Source organism: Trachurus japonicus, chromosome 19 (assembly GCF_045865225.1).
Source record: "Trachurus japonicus isolate A0001 chromosome 19, Traja_1.0".
NCBI lineage: Eukaryota > Metazoa > Chordata > Actinopteri > Carangiformes > Carangidae > Trachurus > Trachurus japonicus.
Window position 1 is genome coordinate 3,936,498 of NC_140925.1, and position 24,255 is coordinate 3,960,752.

At 40.7% G+C, this 24,255-nt stretch overlaps 1 protein-coding gene across 1 annotated transcript; it reads left to right on the forward strand.

Annotated features, from left to right (window-relative positions):
• Positions 1-943: 943 nt before the first annotated feature.
• On the forward strand, positions 944-23,977 carry adam8b (ADAM metallopeptidase domain 8b). Its single transcript, XM_085761590.1, has 23 exons — positions 944-1,037; positions 1,822-1,928; positions 2,079-2,152; positions 2,256-2,331; positions 2,843-2,919; positions 3,301-3,511; positions 4,247-4,312; positions 4,403-4,465; positions 4,590-4,759; positions 5,441-5,522; positions 5,990-6,129; positions 8,692-8,878; positions 9,740-9,829; positions 12,566-12,761; positions 13,468-13,570; positions 14,280-14,445; positions 15,113-15,193; positions 15,299-15,383; positions 18,250-18,370; positions 19,682-19,841; positions 19,952-20,011; positions 22,443-22,493; positions 23,634-23,977. Exons 1-23 carry the CDS (start codon positions 1,013-1,015, stop codon positions 23,760-23,762), a joined length of 2,520 nt encoding a protein of 839 aa, XP_085617716.1. The 5' UTR covers positions 944-1,012; the 3' UTR covers positions 23,763-23,977.
• Positions 23,978-24,255: the final 278 nt, after the last annotated feature.

The window sequence follows — 24,255 nt, forward strand, 5'->3', positions numbered from 1 at the left end:
CAACCAGACTCACTCGAATTTCAAAATAAAAGCATGCAAGCATTTCCTAAAGTGGTCATTACAAGTGTTTGTGTTTTCTATCTTAGAGAAAATAAATCTAAGCACAGGTTAAAGTTTCTGTTTCTCTACAGGAGGAGTCCACTGTCTATAATGTAAATGGGTTATTTAAAGTAGAAAAACAACAACAACAAAGAGCTGAACACATCATCAGTCTACACAATCAGTGTCCCTAATCATGTTTAGAAATAAATGGTGAGAAGAATCAACCAAATCAATAATAGTTACATAAAACAACACTTATAGGGTAAAAAAAAAAGGGCCTAGAAAGGTGATAAACATGATTTTTAAAAAGTTGTAATGGACAAAAGGGACATTACACTCAAACATTAAAGACAGGGCAAAGAGTGGTATTTTTTAACAATGTTTTACCTCATTAAAACATTTAACATTTTGATTTTCCAAATGTCAAACTTTTTACCGTCTTGTGTAATCAAGATTGGGAAATGAACGAAACAGGTAGCCTAGAAATCTAGACGCACCCTAGCGGCAGCACATTTTAATGATATAGTCTGGCTTGTCAGGCTACGAAACAGGTGCTACTTTGAAAACAAGTTAAATATCTTTAAACTTAAGCACATATCCTAATTTTATTTGTTTCAAAAAGCTTAAATAGTTTGTTTTTATGGCTGTAAATCATTCTCTTATTGTTTAAGGGAAACTATTTCCACCTCCCAGATTGTATGTAGAACGTAGCAGGGCCGTGCTTTTACTTTGAAACATGTCACCCCACCGGAAGTCTGTCGCTATGGCTACGACGTTGACTTCTATTCAGCCCGTTGCTTGGTGACGGTTCGTTCCGGTAAATGTGTGAGTCGGTGATAAGCGTCACTGCGGGGGGGCGGAGCTTTAACGGAAGAGCTGGCACCGCTTGATTCACGGCGGAGAACCGGGCGGAGAGCGGGGCAGAGTGAAGGCGGTGGCCGAGCAGAGCGCATCGCGACCGGGGAGAAACATGTTGTCGCTGTGGGTCTCATGGAGTAAGTTCTTCACTTTAATCACATTATTGTTGTATTTTTATATTAATGTGGAGGAGTTGCTGAGCAGAACAAACATCTTTAACGGTAAAAACAACAACAAACAAACAAAAGTAGGTTTAACATTAAAACTGTCATGTCCACCCTCCATTTATAACGACTCTATTTTCAGTAAAACTGCATTAAAACACTTTTTATTTTTGACATTTGCGCTGTAAAATGACTAATTAATGTATTCATTAATCAGGAGTGTCGATGTTTGCAGCGCAGGATAAAAAAAAACGGTTTAAAAGTCTTAAAAACCTTCAAAATGTTTTAAAAGTCATAAATATTTTCAGTTTCCTGCTGCAGACGGAAACAACAGATTAACATCTTTGCTTGTTTTTTTTTGTTTGTTTTTTTTTACAGTAGAATAAAACCTGAGTGTAAAACTTGAGGTCTTTTGTTCCAGAGTCTCTGACCAATCAGCCTCAGCTTCATTAAATATTTTATGAACTGTGTTAAAATGCCTGTTCTGCTGCTCATCCGTGTCGTGTTTAGAGGTTAATTAATTAGTGATGCAAAAAGGTCGTGTTTATAGGGAATTATTGACAAAAAAAATGGGATTTATATATAAAATACATAAAGAACTCCATTCTAGATTTAATTCACTGGTAGTTATATAAGGTAAATATGTGTTAAAATTATGTTTTATATGATTAAAATGTGATTTTGTGAAGATGCATCTGACTCCATGCTCTGTGTAGATGTGTAGTAGGCTATAAACTGTGTGTGTGTGTGTGTGCAGTGTGTATCGTGCTCAGCTCTGGTTTGCTGTCCCATGTGGAGCGCTATGAGGTGGTCAGACCTCAGAGACTGAACCAGAGACAGAGGAGGAGCCTGGAGGAAAACCAGGTGAGTGGAGAGCAGCCTGTCAAATATTTAACATGTCAAACAAAATCCATAGAAAAAACTGGAAAGTAATTTAGTGCATCTATTCAGCTTCTGCGTTTACGTTTAATTATATTTATGATATATTGATTGATATGTGTCATGTGACTGCAGCTTTACCCCGACACGGTGCAGTATGAACTGACCATTGAAGGGAAGAACCACACTATTCATCTGGAGAAGAACAAGTATGAACTGCTTTTTATTCTATTTCTGTCAGATTAAATGTAAAATATAATTGAATATATTTTCTTTCTCTTATAATATTATTGTTACTATTGTGTTTTATAGTGATCTGCTTGGGAGAGACTACACTGAAACTCACTATTCAGAGGACGGGAAAAGAGTGACGACGTCGCCCAATGAGGTGAGAGAGGAGGAGGAGGTTTAATATTCAAAGATATTAATCAAATTAACTGATTTAGGAGACTAAAAGTTCATGAAAATTAACATTAATATTGATGTTGTTGCCTTTAATGACATCCCATTTACTTCCAGATGTTCCTATTTTAGCCGATCTGTTCAGTTATTTCAATATTTCAATTATTGTAAAAGGTTTTCATTTTGTTGTAATGTTTTTTGTGGCTTTTATTGTTGTTTTTATTCCAGTTTTATTGTGTTTGTGTTTACTGACATGTTTAGAGTTCAACACTGTTGCTTTTAGGACCTTTTAACTTTTAGCTGTTTTCCTGAGTTAAAGCCAAGTTTTCAAAACAAGAAGTCCAAAAAATTGAAATAACATTAGTGTGTGTAATATTATCTTGTGAGCGTGTGTTGATCTTTATTATAAGACCCCGGGACATTAGGCCGTAAACCTCTGACAGCTGAGTGTGTATTGATAATACCAGTGTGAAGAATGAACTGTGTTTTCCTCTCAGGAGCTCTGTTATTACCACGGTCGAGTCCAAGGCATCGACGACTCCTCGGTCAGCGTCGGGATCTGTTCAGGGATTAGGTAACGAAACATTTCATCTCTCTCTCTTACACACATGAAGTTTCTGAAACATTTCTTCATCTGTTGCTTCATGGAGTTTAGTAACGATGATGTTTCTGAATCAGCTTCTGTTTTCTTTTAATTTCCTGTTTGATTTCTTGTTATCAGACTTTATCTGTGTCTCTTTTGCTTTTACTGTATAGTTTCATATTCCTGTTTTTTGTGAAACGGATTCAGTGGTATCACCCAAATTTAAATATCTGATGACGTTCAACACTGACATAAGCGTCTTTATACCAAACTGACATGTTTAGACGTTATTTTCAAAATATTTAGATAATTTCCGTCTGTTTTCTGAGTCATATTTCACTAATAAACGTTCCTGTGTTCTGATTGGTGCAGGGGCTTCGTCAGAACGCGGCGGCAGCTTTACCTGATCGAGCCTCTGGGACAGACGGACGACGGAGACCACGCAGTTTACAGACAGGAGGACCTGCAGGTCAAAGGTCGCCCCGGCTGCGGCTCCACCTCCAACGCCACCACGCTGTACGACCACGACCAGGACCAGGACTGGAAACCTCGTGCCGCTGGACTCTTCAAGACCAGAGCGTCGGTACGTGACATCACCACCAAGACGCCGTTTACAAGTTTATTAATAGTTTTCTTGAAGTTTGTTTCCTCCTAACAAAGACGTCCCGAGCCAAAACGACATGTTTCTATGAGGTTGGAAACACACTGATGTGTTTAATGTCCTCGTTTTCTGCAGCGTTTAATTTTCCCTTAAACTGAAATATCACAATAGAGCATTTTAAATATGTATTTACTATTATTGTCATGTTTATTTTATGTCTAATCAGTCTCAAAACACTTTATAATTACACACTGTAACGCATTAGTGAAGCACAATTCATCATTATGAGCTCATATGATGTGTTTCATCAGATAAGAGTTAAACATGTGTATAAATTACAGACTAATTAGTAGGAAGAATGAGGAATTGTTTAATTACGCTGAACTAATGCTTCCTAGTGTTTCGTTATTAGAAAGTGATAATCAAAGTTGTTTATTTTGTATTCATGTTATTTTGAGTCATGAACTATAATTAAGAAATTAATAGTTAATGAAACGCATGGGCTATAACCCACTCAAATGTTTTTATTCGATATAGCCATTGTATAAATAAAGGCTTTTTATATTATTGAAGAAGAGTGCCTTGGATTTTCCTCTTTTGACCAATGTTCCCACCAAAGAGCACCTTCGTCATATGTTTTGAACCTTCTGAGCACTCTGGATTTTTTCCTTTTTTTCTTAATAGTTAATGAGTTTTAAAGTTGTTTCTCTGTTTCAGAAAAAGAAATCTGAGTCGAGTCCTCAGATGTTTGTGGAGCTGTACGTGGTGGTCGACAACACTGAGGTAAAGACGAACACAAACATAAACAGTGTCATTAGTCCTTTTTGCTCTGCTCCATAAATCTGACTGTGTTTGTCTCTTTTCTTCCTCCAGTATAAACGATACGGAAGTGAAACTAAGTCCCGTATCCTCGGAGTCATAAATCACGTCGACAAGGTACAACTCTTTTTTTTTCTTTCTTTCGTCCTGTTCTCAGTCGAAGCTCGTGTTGTTGAGTGTTTCCATGGCGCTGAGCCTTCGTCTCCTCCTCCTCCTCCTCCTCCTCCTCCTCTGTCTGCAGCTGTACCGGCCCCTGAACATCCGCGTGCTGCTCGTCGGCCTGGAGATCTGGACGCACAAAGACATCATCGCCGTCGACGTCGACTCCGAGACGACGCTGGACCGCTTCCTGCTGTGGCGCCGGACCGACCTGCTGAAGACGATCAGACACGACAACGCCCAGTTTGTGACGTGAGGACGAGTGTCGTTGTGTAGTTGTTATTTATTTTATTTATTTTAATGTTTATTTAACAGGGACGATACATACCGTACAACGTTGCCACAAAGAATGAAAAATGTGATGCATACAAGACGTCTAGCTTCAGCTAATTTGCAGTCTTTGTCCCTGGTCGGGCTAAAGAAGGATAAAAGATACTGAATACCGTTACAATAAGTGCAATAATACAAATACAGTGAATAATACAGTGAATAGATATCATGAATAAATAAACACAGCTACAAAATTTAGATTAAGAAATTGCACAGATTAAATACATTAAATATTAGTAAAATGCTGTATTGACAGTGACTTGAGAGAAGTTAATGTTCACATTTCTGCTGCTGCTTAAGCCAATGTTTAGCTCTAGCACTGAACATCTTTAATTCTGTTTGGGATTTGATTTCTGGTGGTAAAGAACTCCATAGGTGTGTATCTACGCAGCACTGAAAGGGATGATTGACCGAATGTTGTCCTGCATCTTCGAATTTTACAGTTTTGCTTGCTCATGCTCCTTGTCGTTGTCCCACAGTCGTCTGACTTAGTAAAAATCTGTGACATCGCTTGTGTGTGTGTGTGTTGTTGTTGAACCGGTGCAGACGCCGCTTCTCTCTCTCTCTTATCCTGACGTCTGTTTCTTCTCTTCTCTCCACCAGCGGCATCGACTTCGCCACGGACACGGTCGGACTCGCCAACAAATTCGCCATGTGCACCGAAAACTCAGGCGGAGTCAACCAGGTGAGACGCCGACCTCTGACCCCTCCAACATCCGCAGGTGGTCTCTGAGCGTTGATTGATTGATTGATTGAAATTCTTTATTCAGTCGCATCACACAATAGCATTATCGACACAAACATTATCGACAAAATAGTGACTGAAAAGGCACAGGCAGAAGCATAATGCTTATATTAATGCCTGTCCTACATACCAAATTCAGCTACCCAGCATTTTTACAATATAAAACATAAAACACAAACATAAGACAACAACTAACAAACAAACAAGCTAATGAACAAACTAAACTAAACCAGAGGAAAAAACAAACAAACAACAAAAAACGGAACCAATAAGGTTACCAGTATTTAAATATATTGTAGTAAATACATTTTTAAATAGCAGAGAAAAACAAACAAACAAACAAAAACAAAAAATAGTAATAATAAGCGTTTGTATGAACTTCTTCTTCTTCTTCATGTCTCCTCCAGGATCACCATGACAACGCCATCGGCCTCGCCTCCACCATCGCTCACGAGATGGGCCATAACTTCGGCCTCTCCCACGACGCGGCCGGCTGCGTGTGCGGCCCGTCGTTCAGCAGCGACTGTGTGATGGCGGAAAAACTCAGGTGAGGAACAAGATGATGATGATGATATTAATAATAATTATAAAAACTTTATGTTAGTATTAGGGCTGTCAGAGTTAACGCGTTAATCGCGTTGAGATTAATTTAAAAAATTAACGCGATTAAATTTTTTAATCGCGGTTAATCACGGCCCATTTTGTCCTCTGTCTGCTGGACTGGAGGACTGGAGTGTGGGACCTCCAGTCCAGTAGGTGGCGGTAAGGCACCTTCAAGTTGGTTGCTACACAAATATACACAGTCTAACATATATCCACAGCTCCATCCATTGATTTTTTGACGGCTTTGTTGTCAACAAATGCACGTGGCAATGTATTGATTTTTTTGACGGCATCGGTTGTCAACAAATGCATGTGGCAATGTATTGATTTTTTGACCGTCAACAAATGCACATGGCCAGTCAGAGACGTAGCAAAGTAAAGGGCAATTTCCACTGGATGCAATTCGTTTCAATTCTGTGTGAGTTTCATGCATCATGTGTTATGATTAGGTAGCTAGCCTACTAGGTCTGGTCTAAAAGTTGTTTGTCTAGAGATTATAACACTTTGGAGTGTTGAAAGTCCAAAGCGCCATATATAATATTTTTAATAGAGATTAATCGCGAGTTAACTATGGAAAAAATGCGATTAATCGCGATTAAAAAAATTAATCGTTTGACAGCCCTAGTTAGTATATATATACAGTATATACAGCTTCTCTGAAAACAAAGTTAGGACAAACAGACAGACTCAGACTCTGTGTCAGCGTGAGATCTGCAGAGCTGAGGAGCAGGAATGTTTGGATTGTAGTTTAGTTGTTTTTGTGTTGCATGATGGGAAGGATCAAATTTCAGTTCCACAAAAAAATGCAACATAATGCGGCTAAATGTTTGTGGACACTTCAACACTGACACATTCAGTCCAGTCACTTCCTGTCGGTTTCACCGCTGCAGACGACGCTTCACCAGCTCACAGGTTGATTTTCTGTATGAAACATTTAGTCTGAGATGAAACCAGGCTGCAGAATCAAACTGTGTCTCTTGTTGTTGAATGAATGAAATAAGATAAAACCCAGTCCATTAAAGGGGAATTGCCGTTTTTTACAATCTGGACCTCATTTCTAGCATAAAATACGATCATTTACTCACCCAGATAACTTTGGTGTCATTACAAGTCGTTCCGACGAAATTAGCTCCAGCTGAGAGCCGCGTATATCCGTATAATGGAGTCTACAGGGCAGCAGAATGCAGCCTCTAAATAACACATTATCTGCAGAGAAACTCCTTCATTTCACCAATATTGTTATGATAGGCTAGTGCTAGTCCCCTCTGAGTCCAGTCCAGGGTTAGCTGTTATCAACATCCTGGGTCTGTAGGTTGACCTACTGACCTCTGAACGTAACTTGATTGTATTTTATGCTAGAAATAAGGTCCAGATTGTAAAAAAAACGGCAATTTCCCTTCAAAAAAATAAAAGAAAACACTAGAGCACCTGTGGTGGGGTTAGCACCTCATACAACCCCACTTCAAAAAAAAGCTGAACTATCCCTTTAAATTGAGTTTTTCCTGCTGAGGACCCCCTGGTGGCCCCCTGCTGGGCCCCGGCCCCCACATAGAAAACCAGTGTTTTTCCAGCCTTTATTTTCCTGTGTGATGACGATGGACGGAGCTGCAGAAAGAGAGAAGTGGTTCAGCTCTGAATCAGACTGATGCTGCTGCAGCTGCTGCAACATCTGGTGGAAACACTGACACCAGACAGGGGTTGTTCCAGATGTGGACGACGACGACGTTGGAGCGTCTATGAGTTAAAGGGATAGTTCACTCAAAATTGAAATTTCACTCATCATCTACTCACCCTCATGTGGACTAAGGGCTGGGAGAAGTTTCAGAGTCCTCCGTGGCTTCTCTGAGTTGCAGGGGGTCTCGGCGTAGCAGTGCATGTCCATATGACGGTTGCAAATGGATACCAACTGTCTTCGTAACAAAAAGACACACCAAAAAACATCCAGATACCTCCATGCTGCTCGTATGTAATGTCCGTCTTGTATTGAAGCCCCGAAATGCGAAATTGTCCCGAAAAAAACTAAATAAGTCTATTTTTCAAGTTTGTTTGTAGCGGAAGCTGTAGCGGAGCTCCTCTTCCCTCCTCTTCCCAGTTCGTCCAAATTTGACGAACCGGGAAGAGGAGCTTCGAGAAGCTTCCGCTACAAAACAAGCTTGAAATATAGACTTTCACATTTCGGGGCTTCAATGCAAGACGGACATTACATACGAGCAGCATGGAGGTATTTGGATGTTTTTTGGTGTGTCTTTTTGTTACGAAGACAGTTGGTATCCATTTGCAACCGTCATATGGACATGCACTGCTACACTGAGACCCCCTGTAACTCAGAGAAGCCACGGAGGACTCTGAAACTTCTCCCAGCCCTTAGTCACCATGAGGGTGAGTGTAGATAATGAGTGAAATTTGAATTTTGGGTGAACTATTCTTTTAAGTGTGTTTGAGTTTCATCACTGACTCCTCTCCCTCTCTCCCTCTCTCCCTCTCTCCCTCTCTCTCTCGTCCTCAGGACAGGAAACAAGGCGTTCCCCGAGCTCTTCAGCAGCTGCAGCGTGGAGCAACTCTCCGACTTCCTGGAGCGAGCTCGGCCCGGCTGTCTGAGCAAACCCACCCCCCTCAAGACCGTCGCCGTGGGGCCGCGCTGTGGCAACGCCATGCTCGACCCCGGGGAGGAATGTGACTGTGGCACCGTGGAGGTAAAAAAAAAAAAACTTCACTCTGCTTCACTCTGCAGCAGATGAGTCATTTTTAAGAAGCAGCTCGGAGAGTTTAAATATAAACCTCAGAGAGCGGAGCCGCCTGGTTTCCTGCCCGAGGTCACGGATAATAAAGGAGAGGGGGCAGCAGCGCTCGGCCTCAAGTAGTCAACATAGTTTTCCTGTGCGCTCAGCGTGTTGGCAGAGATTTCAATCTGGACTCCACACTCGACTCATGTTTCATCATCGCTGCTGTTTTAAAGGGAAAGTTCAACATTTTAGCAAATTCTTCTATCACCATAATCCCTATAATCATATAGCAGTAGGTTTGTTACCTTTAATTATCGGTGCATGTTGTTTTGAGATCAGCAGAGCAGAGCCACGAGCTGCTCAGAGCTACACTACGGAGGCTAATGGGATTTCTTGGTTTCCCTCATCAAACTCATCAAATACACAATCCAACAACTCCAAACCACCAGACAGAGTTGTTTTAGAGGTAAATGCAGAGACTGCTTGCCGAAAAACTGCCCCCAACAGGAACGTGCATCAGCGGTTTTGCATGAATTTCCCTCTAAAACAACTCTGTCTGGTAACGTTGTGTTATTATCTCATAGCGTGGTGAATGTGCAGGTCACAACTTGTCCACCAGAGTGTTGTGGAGTTGTTGGATTGTGTATTTGATGAGTTTGATGAGGGAAACCAAGAAATCCCATGAGCCTCTGTAGTGTAGCTCTGAGCAGCTCGCGGCTCTGCACCGACAATTAAAGGTAACAAACTTACTCCTATGACTATAGGGATTATGGCAATGGGCCAATTTGCCAAAATGTTGAACTATCCCTTTAACATCTGATGTTTTTCCAGGAATGCAGGAACTCTTGTTGTGACGCTGCGACCTGTCGCCTCACTGAAGGATCCCAGTGCGCTCACGGACAGTGCTGTGAAAACTGTCAGGTAGGTTCAGACCCTGAACTCACCTGTTGTTCTGTTCCTTTAAAATATAAAAATACACTTTTATTTATCACAGGACTCAGATATTCACTGACAGATTGAACAGATGTTTCTATCCTGGGTCCAGTTCTATGTGCAAACAGTTTCCAGATGTTTGTTTGGAGAAGAAGGAGCAGCTCTGGCCGATTTAAAGACGAAACGACTTCATTATATCTCACTTATCTTAAGTCATTTGCTCTTAAAGAAGAAGGTTCTGGGTTCAGTGGGTTCAGGGATGTGTTTAGTTGACTGATATCAAGTCATTTGACCTAAAAACCAGAGTTTCTACTTGTTTCACTGATTAAAGTTGATTTATTTCTGGACTGAACAAACTTATTTTTACATTTCCAGTCATGTAAAACGAGCTCGCTGCATAAACAGACGATTTCATGAGTATTCAGTCTTTTTTTAATTCCTGTACTTAAGTGAATCTTTTCTACACTTTGAGCCGCGACTGTCCAGATGTTTGACCTTTAAACCTGCAGCTTTAAAGTCGTCAGGATTCACAAAAAACAATCAGAGATTTCCTGAGGCCAGTGGGTGTTGCTGTTCGAGTCCGACCACGGTGAAGGTCGCTCGGACTCGCCTCGCCTCGCTGCCCGTTAATGACTGCGGCTGGTTTAATGACTGCAGCTCAGTAATAACAGGAAACAGAGAGCGACTCACCACATCCTTCCTCAGATGAGACGTTTGGCGTGCAGGTCACCGAGCGCCACATCTACCTCTCCTCACCGTGTCGTGTGACTTGATTGATATCTTTATTTCGATCATGTAAACAACAATGTAAAAAAATAAAAAATAAATAAGATAAAATAATAATATAATAATAAGGAAATAAGTGAACAGCAAAAATGTATACACAAAAAAGTAACATCTCATAAGCAACGCAGTTCACATGAGCGAAAAGGAGTAGGAAGAAGTATAAACTTATCTAATCCTACCCCTATAATTTTAACTATATGTTCTAATTAAAATCATAGCACAAAGACATACATTTATTATTTCATTCCTCCATTACACTATGTACCATTTCCTGCCACATTTTAATCCAAATAGTAAGCAAGCAAACACCTTGTGTGAATTATTCAATGTACCTCTGGAGAATCATTTCTTTATGTCTCTTTTTAAACATGATTACACTCGAAATGTTTTTGATTTCAGTACTCATATTATTCCACAGTTTTACTCCACAAATGGTGATACAGAAACTTTTCTTTGTTGTGCGAGCTCTGCCAACCTTTAGATTTGATTTCTCTCTTAATTAACCTTTTAAAATCCAGCCTATTTTTTAGGCCTTTTCTCGAAAATTGCATATCCATAATAAAATGAGTATATCTCTGCAACCACAAGGTCTATTTGAATACTTTTGGTGTCATAGTAAAGGGAAAAAAATGAGGAATTGCTGAAATGTGTAAATTTCAGTATATCTGTTACTGGTGAAGAGTAAATGAAGATGACACACAGAAAAAAATTAATAAAATTAATATTCGCCTAAAAAAAAAATCATATTTTTGATGAGTGCCCTTTAGAATAATGCTGATGAAGCTCAAACTCTCTATAAAATCATTGTACAACATGTGAACATTGTCTCTGCAGTGGTTGATTCTGATTAATTGAAGCAGGACAAAATGATTGAGATTTTACTACAAAATATCCAGGCGAACTTTCCAAAATGTCCATTTTTGGCACAGCTTGGAACCACCTGCTACTATAAACTATTGTTTAATCTTTATTTTCACACAATTTGGATAAACTAACTGAAAATAAATCTACTGGAACCGATTGGAAATAACTAAAATAGTGGATTCAGTCTCTCTGCGTACTGCTGCTCAGAGCAGCTTCTGGGTGGGTTTGGCCAAAGCCCTTCTCATATTAGAACGTCTCTGGTTTGGCTTTCAGCCTCTATCTCTGCAGCGCAGTGGTCGATTCGAGTGAGGGGCGGCTCATTTTAACCAATAGAGAGAGAGGAATGACGCTAGACCCAGGTCGATGTGATTGGCCGCACTGGCAGCCATGTGACAGCCATGAACCAGTCAGATCAGCAGATCCACGTGCAGGCCAACGTGGGGTTGTATGCGCGCGCACCAGGCTTCCGTGTAGGGTCCTACATCCATGGTAGGGTCCTAGCGCCGTCGGGTTTCGGCCCGGCTAGTTCAGATGTACACACTAGGCAGAGTTCAACTGGAAATATTGTGGATTTACCCATAACACAACCTTTTCACGGCAAAACAGCAAAGGTAAGAGCAAATGTACGACCATGTTTTGGCCACGCAGTGTCTGTTTTTGCTCGACTTTGCTGGTTGTTGTCTTCTCCCTCTGCCGTGCTGCTGCTAGCTGCTGCTGCTAGCTGCTGTTGCTGGGGGAAGCCCCGATGTTCACGTTCAGATGAGAGGTCGCTGATGTGTTTTGCTTTATGTACAGTAGTATACGAGCCAGAAATGTGGCGACTGGGTCCACACAGAGGTGCTTTATGAAGTTTGATGTCTAGTTGTTTGTTTGAGTAGTGTTTGGGCTGTGTTTGGGTCATATAAACATGGTTTTTACACGTTGTAGCCCAGCTTCTGCTGTTTAATTTGACGTATAATATGACCATATTCTTTCATAATCAGTGCAGTGGGGGCTTTGTTATTGTTATGCAGCATGTCTTCAAGTCACCCATATGGGGGACTCTGGATTACAATAACCCGCTTTAACCTTCAGTTCCGAGGCGCTGGGATCTGCAGGAACTCGGTAAGCGACTGCGACCTGCCCGAGTTCTGCACCGGCCTGTCGGGGGACTGTCCCGAAGACGCCTTCGAGATGAACGGGAAGCCGTGCAGCGACCACGGGGACGGATACTGTTACGACGGCCAGTGTCCCACACACGAGCAGCACTGCTGGAGGCTGTTCGGACCAGGTAACCATAGCAACGTGATGGTTTACACATGACAGTCACTTTGATTTATTGAATTGAATTGAATTTATTTATTTATTTCAGTATATATCAAGCTTATATAACCGAAAGGGTGTAGATAGAAGCCAAAGCTTATATACCTCTACCCCTTTTACCTTAAAAAAAAGTTATACTAATTTATACAAAAGGATCAGATTACAGACAGTTGAAACTAATCAGTACACTTAAATTTCTGATCACAACAAAATAAAGAATTGTACACAGACAGCGCATAACCCAAAATAGTACAAAATCATTAAACGTAATTTTCCAACGAGAACGAGAAATTATGTTGTTCTTATAAAGTCTTTTAAAGCCGACTAGAGTACAGCATAATTTAATATTTTCAGGACAATTATTCCAGATGTTAACCCCTCTAACAGAAAGACAGTGATTTTTTATTTTTTATTTTTTTTACAGTAGTTCGAGTCTTTGGTTTCTCAAGTAATAGCAGTCTTCTCAGGTTATAACTGGAATCCTTCATTTTAAACAGATTCTGGATATCTTGAGGAAGAAGTTAATTTATTGCTTTGTACATGGTTTGTATTGTAATGTATTCAACTAAGTCCCTGAATTTCAAAATGTTCAAGCGACTAAATAGTGAATGAAAATGATGAGACAACATGTCAGAGGTTTGAAGATCTGTAAACGCTGGATGTCGTCTCCTCAGAGGCGCGGGTGGGACCGGATCTGTGCTTCAACCTGAACGAACGTGGCCAGGAAGGAGCCAACTGTGGGTTGAGCAGGTTCGGCTTCACGCCGTGTTTACCGCAGTACGTATCAGAGAGGGAGGGGGAGGGGCTGGGAAATGTAAAACTGTTCAAATATTTAATTGTAATTAATCAGAGCCCAAAGTTAATTATGATTCACACACATCACAAATGAATCACATGTTTTTTATTTATTCAGTCGGATTCTTCTCCAATGTTTAATAATGAACAAATGTGCTGCTTTAAAGGGACAACGAGGAGTTTCTATTTGGTTATAAAAAAGTCTCATATTAATGTGGATGAATCTCCGCTACCCACACTTGTTAATGGGCCCATTTTCGATAAATATATTGTTTTGTCTCTAGCGTTATTTTGTTATTATTAGTGGTGGTGGAAATGCTGGGCGAGCCGACCAGCGTTTCCTTACTTTCGGTTTCGTGGCGAGTCATGAGAATAACGCCGCCGAATCACCGTTTATGGTCGGAACTACAACGATATGTGATCGTCTTCGAACCTCTGACTTTAATTCTTGATGAATGAAAACATGAGTCTGTCTTGCACCGGTCAAAGAATTTCACGGTGCGCGCGGAGGCTCATAAATGTAGTGTGAAAACACTTCGCTTTTCCAAAACTCCTCGTTGTCCCTTTAATCAAATGTAACTTTATTATACATGAACCAAAAACAATTACAGATTTTGTCCAGAAACCTTCAAAAGCCATTAAAGCAGCAGTTGTTTGATTTCTTTCTTTCTTTCTTTCTTCTACTTTGTAGGAACTCCAAGTGTGGATCTATATTTTGTGGCGGAGGCGGCTATCCCATCACAGGTAAAGGAGGGAGCTACCCGGTGTTCGGCATCGAGTGTAAACTCGCCGTGGACGACGACAAGAGCCGGAACATGGACATGGTGCCCAAAGGAACCAAATGTGGAGAGAACAAGGTACAAACATTTATTCACCATCACCGCGTGTGTGTCTGTGAACTGCTGCTCACTCATGCATGTACAGTATATATGTGTGTTAGGGCTGGGGCGATACGCTTTTCTCCGGATTCGTTTCTTCTATGATTTTTTGGATGCCGATTCGATTTAAATTGCGATCCTGCGATATTGCCGATTTTCTTGATTTTTAGTTTTCTGCATTTTTAACACCAGTGAAACAGTTGAATGATTATGATTGCCTACAGACTATCCCAGGAACCATATTTCCCCCAAAAATACACATCACATGTAAGTCAGTTTTTAAGATTTATTTAGCAGCAATATATAAAAGAGGCAAAAATAAAAGAGTATAGAAAAAACAGGCTTCTGAAACCTTTCTGACAAAATGAGATATAGACTGAGGTAAACTGCTACATTTTAACATTTATCTGCACACAAATACTGTAGGAGCCTATAAATTAACATACTCCATTATAAAGTCAACTTAAACCCTTTTCAAAACCTGGACTCTCTGTATGTAAAAAAGGCTAACAAATGCACATTGCACAATATTAAAAAATAATAATTTTAAATTCTAAAAATAAAAAAATTAAATCGTCAAAAAAAAATCGCGATACTTATGTGAATCCCACCCCTAATGTGTGTGTGTGCATGTGTGTGTGCACAGGTGTGTTTCGACCACAGGTGTGTGGATGTGGCTGTTTACGGCAAAAGGGAGGAGTGTTCAAAGAAGTGCAACCAGAGGGGGGTGAGTGAAGTGAACCAGCTGTGTCACATCTGGATCAAAGAGCCGATCAATCACATCAATCCGATCGATCGGTGCGACTCAAATCTGACTTCACTTCTTCTGCAGGTTTGTAACCACAAGAACGAGTGCCACTGTGACGCCGGCTGGGCCCCACCCTACTGCGACATCCAGTTCGCTGATCTACCGCAAGGTACCGACGCCCTTCTGCTTCTGCTTCTGCTTTTTTTTTTTGAACAATGTTTTTTATTGATTTCCGATAAGAATATATACAAAACACACTGACACATACCACACAAGTTGCACAATGAAATGCAGGCAAAAATCGCTGCATACACATACATACATACATACAAAAGAAAATAAAGATAAACACGCACACAAACATACATACCCACGTAAAATAATAACAATAATAAAATAAATAAAATAAAATTGTCACACTCAATAGCCCTACAGATAGATATAATCTATTGTTGCTTGAGAAAGTCCATTAAGGGAGCCCACACCTCTTCAAATTCTTGTACTTTACCCCTGATTACATAGGTTAGCTTTTCTAATGTAACATACATTGCCATCTCTCTAATCATCTCTGAATACCTGTGATTTTTCTTAGTGTGAACAACCATTTTCCAAAAAGCTACCAGTTTAGGACATTCCCATACACAATGAATCAAAGTGCCTTTCTCAGTCAAACATTTCACACAAGTATCTGGATATTCTGCTTCTTCTTTATTTAAACTCACTAAGAGATCATTCACACTGACGCTGCGTCGATAAAACACCAGATAAACTGAAGTCATCGAGTCAAAAAGCTGCAGATTAAAGATTTAAAATGACCAACAGGCACCAACCAGTTCCTTTTTAATTGGTCTTCAGGTCAAAGCTGCTGATTGATTCACTGTTCCAGTAAAAACAGAGATGATTCATTATGACTGATGTGTTTCTTCTGTTAATGATAAACCTGAAACTTCTCCACCTTTAAAATCCTTTTGGTTTCTAACCTTCACTTCACCGTCTGTTTTTGCACTAGAAGTTAATTAACTTCAAGAGAAAAAAAGTGTTTTTTTTATTCACTGAGTGACTCAGTTCTCACAATGAAACGCCTCTAAACCCAAACAAAGGGGAAGAAGAGAGTTAAACACTGAACGTTGTGCAACAGCTTGTGCAACATGTTTTTATTTTCTGCACCAGAACGAATGAAGAAATAATGAAGCTGCAATTTTAAGTGGAGTGGTGAAAACTGAAGCTGAAAGACTGTTTCTTTCTGCAGAGGTTCAACTGGTTTGTCTTATATATAACGAATACGTAGCTATAGATCCAAAAATATAATGTGAAATATAAATAAATACACAGTCAACACAGTCGGCTAAGATGGTTTTAGTTTAGTTATCTGTGATCAATCCATTGACAATCCTTCTTATCTGGGGAGTGGGGCCGATCCCTGGTGACACAGTTTCATTCACATCTACAGGCGATTTAGAGTCACTAATTAACCTATGACAGAATGAAACAGAAATGTTGTGTCTCTTTTGATCTGGATCCTTCATGAGACCAGAAACACGTTGATTATCCGTCAATCAGCTAATTGATTGTTGCAGTTTTGTAACTGTTAACCTCCTCAGTTTTACACAAACTCAGCATCTCTAATTAAAGAACAAGAGTCCGTGTTGTGACTTGAGTTTCTGAGAAGTCGCGCCACCCGAGGCGACGCCGCGGCTCCAAGTCGTTTCCTCCTTTAAGACACTGAGTCGAGGTTTGTGTTTGTGGTGAAGGGTGTCAGCGCTGCGGTCGCTAGCGGCCTCTTGATCCTCGGCTCATCGGCCTGTAGCTGTTTTCTCTGACGACTGGAAAATAATAAACCCCTGTTTTAATTAGCTTTAGCTACGTATACTGAAACATAAGCATCTAGCCCACAGCTAAATGTTGATATGGAAAATAAAATACAACATTTAGCTCCCAGCTAACTGCTGCTCTGGAAAGTAGTAAACTCCTGTTTTCATTTGCTTTAGCTACTGAAAGATTAGCTCAGTTGTAATGTAATTACTAAAACATTGACATTTAGGTAATGAAATTAAGAGTTTACTACTTTCCAGATTAGCAGATACCCCCTTTAACTCGTTTACTTAAGCCACGTCTACTAAAAACACCAGCCTTTCTTTAGCTTTGAGCTAAATGCTAATCTGGAAAGCATTGATTTGCTATTTGATCAGCTACTTGCACTCAGAGCTAATTGAACTTAATGCTAATTATTTAGTAGTAACTAAAGCAAACGAAAACAGGAGTTTACTTGTTTTCATATTAGCAGTTAGCTCAGAGCTAAAGAGTAATGTTTCAGTGTAAAGGTTATTGCACCATATTTGAGAATGTGTTAAAGGGACAGTTCAACATTTAGCCAGATCCTCCTCTCTCCATAATCCCTCATCAAACTCATCAAATACACAATCCAACAACTCCACAATGCTCTGGTGGACAAGTTGTGACCTGCACATTCACCACGCTATGAAAAAATCATGTAACATTACCAGACAGAGTTGTTTTAGAGGCAATGCAGCCGGAACTACATTCCAGACACGGCTGCTGGGCGGAGGGATTTCAAAAGTACAAGTAGTTCAGAGTAAATTTTGCTTCATGTGTCGTAATGTTACATAATTATACATGATCATTTCATAGCGTGGTGAATGTGCAGGTCACAACTTGTCCACCAGAGCGTTGTGGAGTTGTTGGATTGTGTAAAAACAACATGCACCGATAATTAAAGGTGATGAACCTACTGCTATGACTATAGGGATTATGGTGAGAGGAGGAATTTGCCACAATGTTGAGCTATCCCTTTAACGTAAACATTGAGTTATTCATCAGTTATCTAAAGTTTTTCCTCTCTAATATCGGTATTGGACCCTAACATCCACCTCGCCGGTCAGCTGGTCTAGTTATTGTCACTTTGTTTGTGTCCGTAAAGCAAAAACAACTTGTTGATAAATCCGACGCGCTGTGTAAAAGTGTCTTGTGGCGCATAAAGCTGAATCTAAACAGCGTCTCCTCCTCTGCGCCTGCAGGTCAGACGGGGATAATAGCCGGAGTGTGTGCCGCCGTCTCCGCCCTGCTGGTCGTTGCCGTGGTGATCACCGCCCTGAAGTGCTATAAGAGGGACAACATGGACAACTACAGCTCCAAAAGGTCGGATATCTCTCTCTCTCTTCTCTTCTCTTTCATATCATCCATTACCGTATGTTTTTCCTGTTTTCACTTCCTGTCTGACAGGGTTCTTACGGATCCTTAAAAAGTCTTAAAAGGCATTGAATTCATTCATCTAAAAACAAGACCTTAATTGGCATTAAAATGTCTTAAATCAAATTTTCAAACGTCTTAAAAATGTTAACACTTAGTAGGTAAGTGGGATTTTATGATTGTAATTAGTCTCAAATCTCAAAATAATTGGTAACGTTCCGACATAGAGAAGTTAGTGGCGGCCATCACCGCTAAATTTCTCACCGCCACCAGCTCCCGAGTCAGTTTTCTTTTTTTTCTGGACTTTTTATGCATTTATTTTGAAAGGAGAGCTGCGGAAAACTCACGCGAGTTTGTAGTTTTCACCAAAGTCCGTACTTTTAATGGAAACACACAGAACTCAAATTTCTTTTAATGCGCATTTCCCAGTTATTTGAATCACTTTGGATGGAAACATACAGTACAGTACCGACGAGCAAACGTGTCCTTTTTAGTTTATCATCTCCTCTCCACAGCTAGATTAAACGTCTATTAAAAACGTCTTAAAAAGTCTTAAAGGGATAGTAGCATTTTTTTTAAAGTGGGGTTGTATGATCTACAAATAGCCCCTAAGTACTTTAATTGCAGTAGAAGACTCTCTGCACTCCTCCTGTTAGCAACGCCAGCCCATAGCCCTGCCCAGAGATTTACAACACACAGTGTTGTGAATGGACCCAAAGAAACGGCCTATTTTCGCGGCCTAAAAGAGATTTTACATGAAAAAAAAATACAGTTCCATTGTTCGCTACAATACAATACAAAATTTTTTCCAGCCCTTCAAAGTGCAGGAAAACACAGTTTTTATTTGGACCTAACCAACTCACGTATCCCTCCGCCCAGGGTTAGCGCCCACCGATCAGCAGTTGTTTAGGTCCAAATAAAAACTGCGTTTTTCCTGCACTTTGAGGGGCTGGAAAAAATTATATTATAGCGAACAATGGAACTGTGTATTTTTTTTTCAGGTAAAACCTCTTTTAGGCCGTGAAAATAGGCCGTTTCTTTGGGTCCATTCACAACAATGTATGTTGTAAATCTCTGGGCAGGGCTATGGGCTGGCGTTGCTAACGGGAGGAGTGGAGAGAGTCTTCTACTGCAATTAAAGTACTTAGGGGCTATTTGCAGATCATACAACCCCACTTTAAAAAAAATGCTACTATCCCTTTAAATGTAACTTGGCTTAAGCTGTAGGAACCCTGGTCTGAACTCGTTTCTTCCTCACAGGAAAGTTCACTCGGCTCCGGGCAAGTTGAACCCGATGTTCCATGAGGCCGGCGTGAAGGACCGGCCTCAGATCAGTAATCCCACTTTCATGGCCTCGACGGCGACGCAGCCCCGGGCCCCTCTGATGGTGACAGTGGCCCCCAGCCGGCCGCCCCCCCAGGTACAGACAGGAAGTCACACACAGTCCATCAGTCACACACACACACACACACACATTCGTTCCAGACATCGATTAGTTCAACTAATGACACAATCGCTTCTTGTTCACAGCCTCCAAACAAAGTGTCAACATCTTCATCTTCATCAGTGTCTACCTCACAACCTGAGCCGGTGAGTTCATTTATTCATTTATTTATTTATTTATTTAATTATCTATTTATAAGAAAACCTGAGCTGATGCTAAAAACAGCCTGAGGATCACATTCACCTTAAAAGTCTCACTGAGGAGAAGCAGCTTCATATAAACAACATCATCTCAGATTCACTCATAGATAATAAAGGAAACTAATTTATGTTAAAAGAATTCAAATTCAAGATATAAAAGAGTCAGGAATGTAAGGAATAAAAGAAACAAGAAGACAATATATATATAAAATACTAGAAAGGTGGACAGAGCCTGAAAGCGGAGATGCACTCACACAACATCCTATTGGCTATTGGGCATAAACATTAAAGGGATACTTCACCCAAAGTTTGGAGAACTTTCAGAGTTATCAAAACGCTCCGGCTGGCAACGGATTTTCATGTAATGGCGGTGGATAGAGTTCACTTTTGAATCGTCCAAAACACACAAATTATTTTTTCCATGTGGCGGCTTCAGGACACTTGGGTCAGTACAGACGAGCAGTATGGAGGTATCTGGATGTTTCATAGTGTGTGTTTTGGACGATTCAAAAGTGAACTCTATCCGCCACCATCATATGAAAATATATGATATATAAAATCTGTCACCAGCCGAACCCCCCCTGGAACTCCTAAAGCGTTTTGATGACTCTGAAAGTTCTCCAAACCCTTCCTTACCATGACGGTGAGTAGATGATTGGTGAATTATTGATTTTCGGTGAAGTATCCCTTTAAGATAAAGAGTCACACCAGCTAGGAGATGGGAGAGCAACAATAGTTTCTCTCTCCCCACGCAACAGTGTTATCCAGTGACGGTGACTGTTATCATCTACAGTACATAACTCTACAGTTGTGTCTGCAAACGGCCAGAAAGTCAGAGTTAAGACGCCAGAGAGAAACCATGGCCTTGACATGTTCCTCAGAGAGAAAGTAGAGCAGATAACTGTCTCCAACTCTAATCTAACAGAAGGTCCTCTGATTCATACAGCTCTCCACTGTAACACAGAGGGATTGACCATTAACTGCACAAACTACTGTATGTAGAGCAGTGAGATTCTTCTCTAACACGCGTAAATGAGAAAGAATATTAAAAGATGCTGAACTGTTGTTTAACAGATGATGAAATTAACTTAGATAAAGGTACTAATAAAGACAAAAGATCAACTTAAAGCAGAAGTAAGTGATATATTTGTGTTAATATAAGTCTTAAATAGTTATATCTTCCGACAGCAATCACTTACATAGAGTGTTTGGACTGAAACACGGGTCTGTCAGTCACTCTGCTCTGCTCTGAGTCGAGGAGAAAACATTTATCGTATCCTACAGTTTTTATCCAATGAGGAGAGAGAACGGCATGCAGGGCTGTGTGTGCAGCCAAGGGACGCCGTGAATGTGGCGACGTAGGGACGAGGACTGTTATGGTGCGTTCAAGGAAACTCGTATTTTTCCGAACGTGAAGTCGTACCAGTTCGATCTGGTACGAGCTCACCGGTCGGAAGTTACGAGTGGCCGTTATAGTGACTTTCACCGATAAAACAGGTCGGAAAAACACGAGTGGGTTGCCTGAAACGCTACAAAGTCGTAAGTTGTGACTTGAAGCTGTAATTTACGATTTCAAAAGCCTGCCTGGAACACAGCATTAGCGAAAACGACCGGACCAGAGCGATAGATATAACATATCTATCGCTAATTATATCTATCGCTCTGGACCGGACCACTTACTTCTGCTTTAACTGCACAAACTACTGTATGTAGAGCAGTGAGATTCTTCTCTAACACGCGTAAATGAGAAAGAATATTAAAAGATGCTGAACTGTTGTTTAACAGATGATGAAATTAACTTAGATAAAGGTACTAATAATCAGATTTAAAGATCAAAACCAACCAACACAGATAGTAGAGGCTTTGGAGTCGGTTATACAGGTAATACTCAGAAAATTAGAATATCGTGAAAAAGTTCATTCATTTAAGTAATTCAACTTAAAAGGTGAAATGAATATATTATTTAGACTCATAACAGGCATTGCAAGATATTTCAAGCTTTTATTTGTTAGAATTTTGATTATTATGGCTTACAGCTTATGAAAACCCCAATCAAAAAATTAGAATATCGTGAAAAAGTTCAATGTTGTAGCTCAAATTGTCACAGCCTCGTCAGCCAATTAATCCAAAACACCTGCAAAGGGTTCCTGAGCCTTTAAAAGCTCTCTGTCTGGTTCAGTACAGTTCGCAATCATGGGGAAGTGAATGAACTTTTTCACGATATTCTAATTTTCTGAGTATTACCTGTAGTCGGGGACTATTTTCAGCTGCGTATTAACACATTGGATTCAGGGGGAAATATAACTCATGCACATCTATATGTGAACATGTTGATGTGTTTAAAATGAAAAACGTGTTTCTCCTTCTTCTTCTACAGACTAAACCTCAACCTCCAGTGAAACCTTTACCACCTCTGACTAAACCACAGGTGAGTCACGACGACGTCACCGCTCACCGGTCGGTTAGTCGACGGTTTATTTTGACCACAGCAGCTTCTCTCTTTTATTTTCCTTCATGTCAGTCGGGAAAAAAACCTCTTTCATATCTTGAAGAGGTGTTGGTTTCATCATGACGCTGCTCAGTCACTTCGCTCGTGCTGCCTTCAAGGTCCGAACCTTTGGGAGGTTGTAACCGACCCCTGAAGGCCACTCTGCTCTATTTCTGAATGCATTTTTAAAGGGATAGTTCAACATTTTGGCAAATTTGCCCATTGCCATAATCCCTATAGTCATAGCAGTAGGTTTGTTACCTTTATTTGTCGGTGCAAGCTGTTTTTAGAACCGTGGAGCAGAGCCGCGAGCTGCTCAGAGCTACGCTACGGAGGCTAGTGGGATTTCTTGGTTTCCCTCATCAAACTCATCAAATACACAATCCAACGACTCCAAAACGCTCTGGTGGACAAGTTGTGACCTGCACATTCACCATGCTATGAGATAATAACACAACGTTACCAGACAGAGTTGTTTTAGAGGGAAATACAGAGACTGTTGATGAAAAACTGTCCCTGAACGCAACGCGCATCAGCGGTTTTGCATGAATTTCCCTCTAAAACAACTCTGTCTGGTAACGTTGTGTTATTATCTCATAGCATGGTGAATGTGCAGGTCACAACTTGTCCACCAGAGCGTTTTGGAGTTGTTGGATTGTGTATTTGATGAGTTTGATGAGGGAAACCAAGAAAATCCCATGAGCCTCCGTAGCGTAGCTCTGAGCAGCTCACGGCTCTGCTCCGCCGTTCTAAAAATAGCTTGCACTGACAATTAAAGGTAACGAACCTACTGCTATGACTATAGGGATTATGGCAATGGGCCAATTTGCCAAAATGTTGAACTATCCCTTTAAAAACTCCTTTATCCGCCTCCCTCCTCTGTAAACTGGCCTCTTGTGCTTCTGTAACATGTGAGACTCCACTTCCCTGCAGGGATCATTAAAGTCTCATCTTAAAGCTGCAGTCATGGGGCTCATCACTAGACGGTTTTTTTGTTTTGGCACCAAATAAAAATTCCAGCAGAATAAAATATTAAATATCTGAACAGTTTTCTGACTTCACAATGTGTTTCCTTTTCAGCTCAAACCCTGTCCTCCCCCCGTGCCTCCGGTCAAGCCCAGTCCTCCTCCGGCGGCCAGACTGAAGCCCGGTCCTCCTCCTCCTCCTCTTCCTCCCTCGGCGAAGCCTCACGTCCACAGATTCACATGAAGTTAAAGTTTCAAGTTTCACCGAATCAGAGACGTCGTCGTCGGCGTTGTTGTCGTCGTCGTCGTCGTCCCACATGATCCACGTTGGGATCAGACGTCTGAGTCAAAGAGTTCGGAAAACTCGACTCGAGTCACCGACGACGTTGGATGACTCCGGACCAACGGCTTCTTCTTCTACTTCATCGTCTTCATCTGGTGTTGTAGAAAAAAAGACGTTTTTCTTTTTCTTTTTTTTCTTTTTCTCCGTCCTTGTTTTATCTTTGCACTTTTATAAGAAAATGTACTTTTTGAATATTTATGTAACGTTCACAAAAGGGACTGTGTGAAAATTACCACTGGAGGATTGTTCTGAGTTCGGACATGTGAAACGCAACCCGTTGGTGCTGCCCCCAGGTGGCCGGAGGCCGTTACTGCACTTTTTTTTTTTTTTTTTTTCTTTATAGGCTACACAAATTCAATGAAAACACAATTCAAGATAGGGAATTGATTTACAG

Bases quoted from the DNA above. Each gene is read 5' to 3' on its own strand.
- adam8b (XM_085761590.1), top strand. From the start codon at position 1,013: ATGTTGTCGCTGTGGGTCTCATGGA. The intron at 4,760-5,440 runs GTGAGGACGAGT...TCTCTCCACCAG, and splicing joins GACAACGCCCAGTTTGTGAC to CGGCATCGACTTCGCCACGG. The intron at 6,130-8,691 runs GTGAGGAACAAG...TCTCGTCCTCAG, and splicing joins GTGATGGCGGAAAAACTCAG to GACAGGAAACAAGGCGTTCC.